The following is a 2,417-nucleotide window of genomic DNA, read 5'->3' as shown; positions in this document are numbered from 1 at the left end:
CCTTCAGTGGGCAATTGGCCTTGAGTATTTGATTGCCATTCATTAGTTTGCTCCAGAATAATACGCTTTCCCCCTTGCAGGATCTGTTTGATCAAAAACCAGTTTGTTGTTTAAGCAAAGAAGCTTCGAGGTGTGTTTGTATTCTGTTCAGTAAGAATTTGGACAACAACAAACAGTATTCTCTAGAACTACACATGAAGTATATCTGGAAAACTATTTATAAATATAATTGCAAGAGACTACCACAGAAATACCGTTCCAGCGAGGAAACGCTCACCAAAATGGCTGATAACATGGGTTTTTTAATAAGAGGTCTTATTTTGATATTCAAAGAAAAATTATATTTTTTAATATAATATAAATGATCGGATGTTTATTTCATTATAAAGAGAAAGGTATGCCGTTAATAGTGGATAATAACATGAGGCAAATGAGCACCACGACCACGCTTACAGGACAATATCCTTTTCATGAAATTTGCCATAACCGAATTGCAAAGTGGCTGCCCTATGTCCTCGATAGCCTCACGTATTCCATCTTTGAGGTCTTGAATCAACCCTGGGCTGTTGGCGTAGACTTTCTCTTTCACGTGGCCCCAAAGTCACAAGAAAAGTCACAAGGTGTAAAATCACAAGATCTCGGTGGCCAAGTGTGATGACCTCTTCGAGAGATAACACGGTCCAGAAACTTTTTCCGTAAAAGATCAATGGTTTCGTTGCTTGTGTGGCACGTAAAAATCGTTAATCATCGACCATAAAAAATTGTTAATCATCTCTCGATAGCTTTTTATATATTTAAATAACACCTGTTATTGGAAAACCCTTTAGATAACCTTGAATAGATAAAATAAATGGAACTTAGTACTGTGACCAATTCCCTTCTTTTCTGTTTGAAAATATAAATGCCCTTTGTTTACTCAGCCTGCGCAATTAAGTCTTAAAAAAATCATATTCTATAAATTATTATTCTACACAATTCAACCAAATGAAGCGAATCAATGCAAACAAATTGATGTTTAATTTTATTCCATTGTATTTATAACTTTATTGGTTCTTGTATTTTATAAGTTGGATGAACAGACTTCAGTGAGTATAAATACGAGGCATTTCACTTAGAAGTTATCAGTCGTAAAAGTCGTGAAGTAAAAAATGAAATTCTACGTTTTTCTAATTGCCCTATTTGGCTTGGTATGTATTTTTGTTGTAGTGGCATGATTAAACACCGAAAAACAAAACCACAAAAAAAAAACATTCGTCAAAGGATACTTGGTGTTTTTTTTGAAAAATAAAACATTTATAAGCTTACTCCTTTCTAGGTGTTTGCCGAAGAGCAAGTCAAATCAATACCTCATGAAGGAATCGTATTGAGCTTGATGCAATGCTTGATTACCAACCTCCCGGCCAGTAAATACTTTATAAAAATATTAAATTTTAAGTATCCCGATGTACCAGAGGTAATCTCATATATGGATTGTGTGGCAGAGAAATTGGGTATATTGGACTTCAAAACTGGACAAACTGATGTGGATCTAGTAGCCGCATTATTCTCCGTGGACCCAAATAATGCTGAAGACATGGATATAATTAAGAATTGTATTCATAAACCCGAGGAGAAAGAGGTACATATACGTCCCGGATACTTGTGTATGTTCAATACGAGGCTTGGTGATAAGCTGAGGAATTATCTCGTGGGAGATTTGGGAGAAAATCACAATGATTATTAATAAATTTTATACGAAAGCTGCTTAAATCTGTTATCATTAATTAAAATCTGGATCATTTTTGGAATATTTTATATTTTTTGCTTTAGTACATGAGATCTATTGTTGATTTCCATTTCAATCTGATAAAAGAAATGGGATGGGTGGTAATTTTTGTAATTAATGGGTTTGAGTGCGAATGAAGTCTTATATTGTGTGATGAGGCATGCTTTTTGGGTTGGAATTTTTAGAGTATTTCGATGTGTGAGTTCGCTGCGGTGCCCCAGAGTTGTATGCCATATCTCCATACTGGTTTTAAGATAGCTGAGCACCGTGAGAGTTTATTTTCGAGGAATACATGGGAATTGCGATTTATCAGCCAATAAAGACTCCGAAATTTGATTCCCTGCGCCTTGCGTTTATTTAAAATATGAGTTTTCTATGTGTGACGCAGTCAAGATGCATTCCGAGCTGTTTTGTAACATTACTTTGGTGTACGCTTGTGCTATTGAGTTTAACGGGCTTGAGTGTAAAGGTAAAGGTAAGATTTTTTCTGCGTTGCGTTTATTCTCCAGTCTCTGAGCCATTGAGTTATTGCATCAAGCCCTTTAAGTTTAAGAGAAGTCACATCAGGGAGGGAGTCAATTGCGAGTGAAGCGTTGTCATCGGCAACAGTTCCGACTATAGTTTCCTCAGTAAACTAACACTCTATAAGGTT

At 35.7% G+C, this 2,417-nt stretch overlaps 1 protein-coding gene across 1 annotated transcript; it reads left to right on the top strand.

Moving 5' to 3' along the window:
* Nucleotides 1-1,085: 1,085 nt before the first annotated feature.
* LOC129248601 (uncharacterized) lies at nucleotides 1,086-1,749 on the top strand. The gene is made up of 2 exons (XM_054888221.1): nucleotides 1,086-1,187; nucleotides 1,316-1,749. The coding sequence occupies exons 1-2, from the start codon at nucleotides 1,149-1,151 to the stop codon at nucleotides 1,721-1,723; spliced, it is 447 nt and encodes a 148-aa protein (XP_054744196.1). The 5' UTR covers nucleotides 1,086-1,148; the 3' UTR covers nucleotides 1,724-1,749.
* The last annotated feature ends 668 nt before the right edge of the window (nucleotides 1,750-2,417 follow it).

Source organism: Anastrepha obliqua, chromosome 5 (assembly GCF_027943255.1).
Source record: "Anastrepha obliqua isolate idAnaObli1 chromosome 5, idAnaObli1_1.0, whole genome shotgun sequence".
NCBI lineage: Eukaryota > Metazoa > Arthropoda > Insecta > Diptera > Tephritidae > Anastrepha > Anastrepha obliqua.
The sequence above is the reverse complement of the archived record's forward strand: the minus strand, read 5'-3'. Positions and strand labels throughout refer to the sequence as shown.

Coding starts and splice junctions, on each gene's coding strand:
- LOC129248601 (XM_054888221.1), top strand. CDS start 1,149: ATGAAATTCTACGTTTTTCTAATTGCCCTATTTGGCTTG. Junction 1,188..1,315: donor TAATTGCCCTATTTGGCTTG/GTATGTATTTTT, acceptor ACTCCTTTCTAG/GTGTTTGCCGAAGAGCAAGT.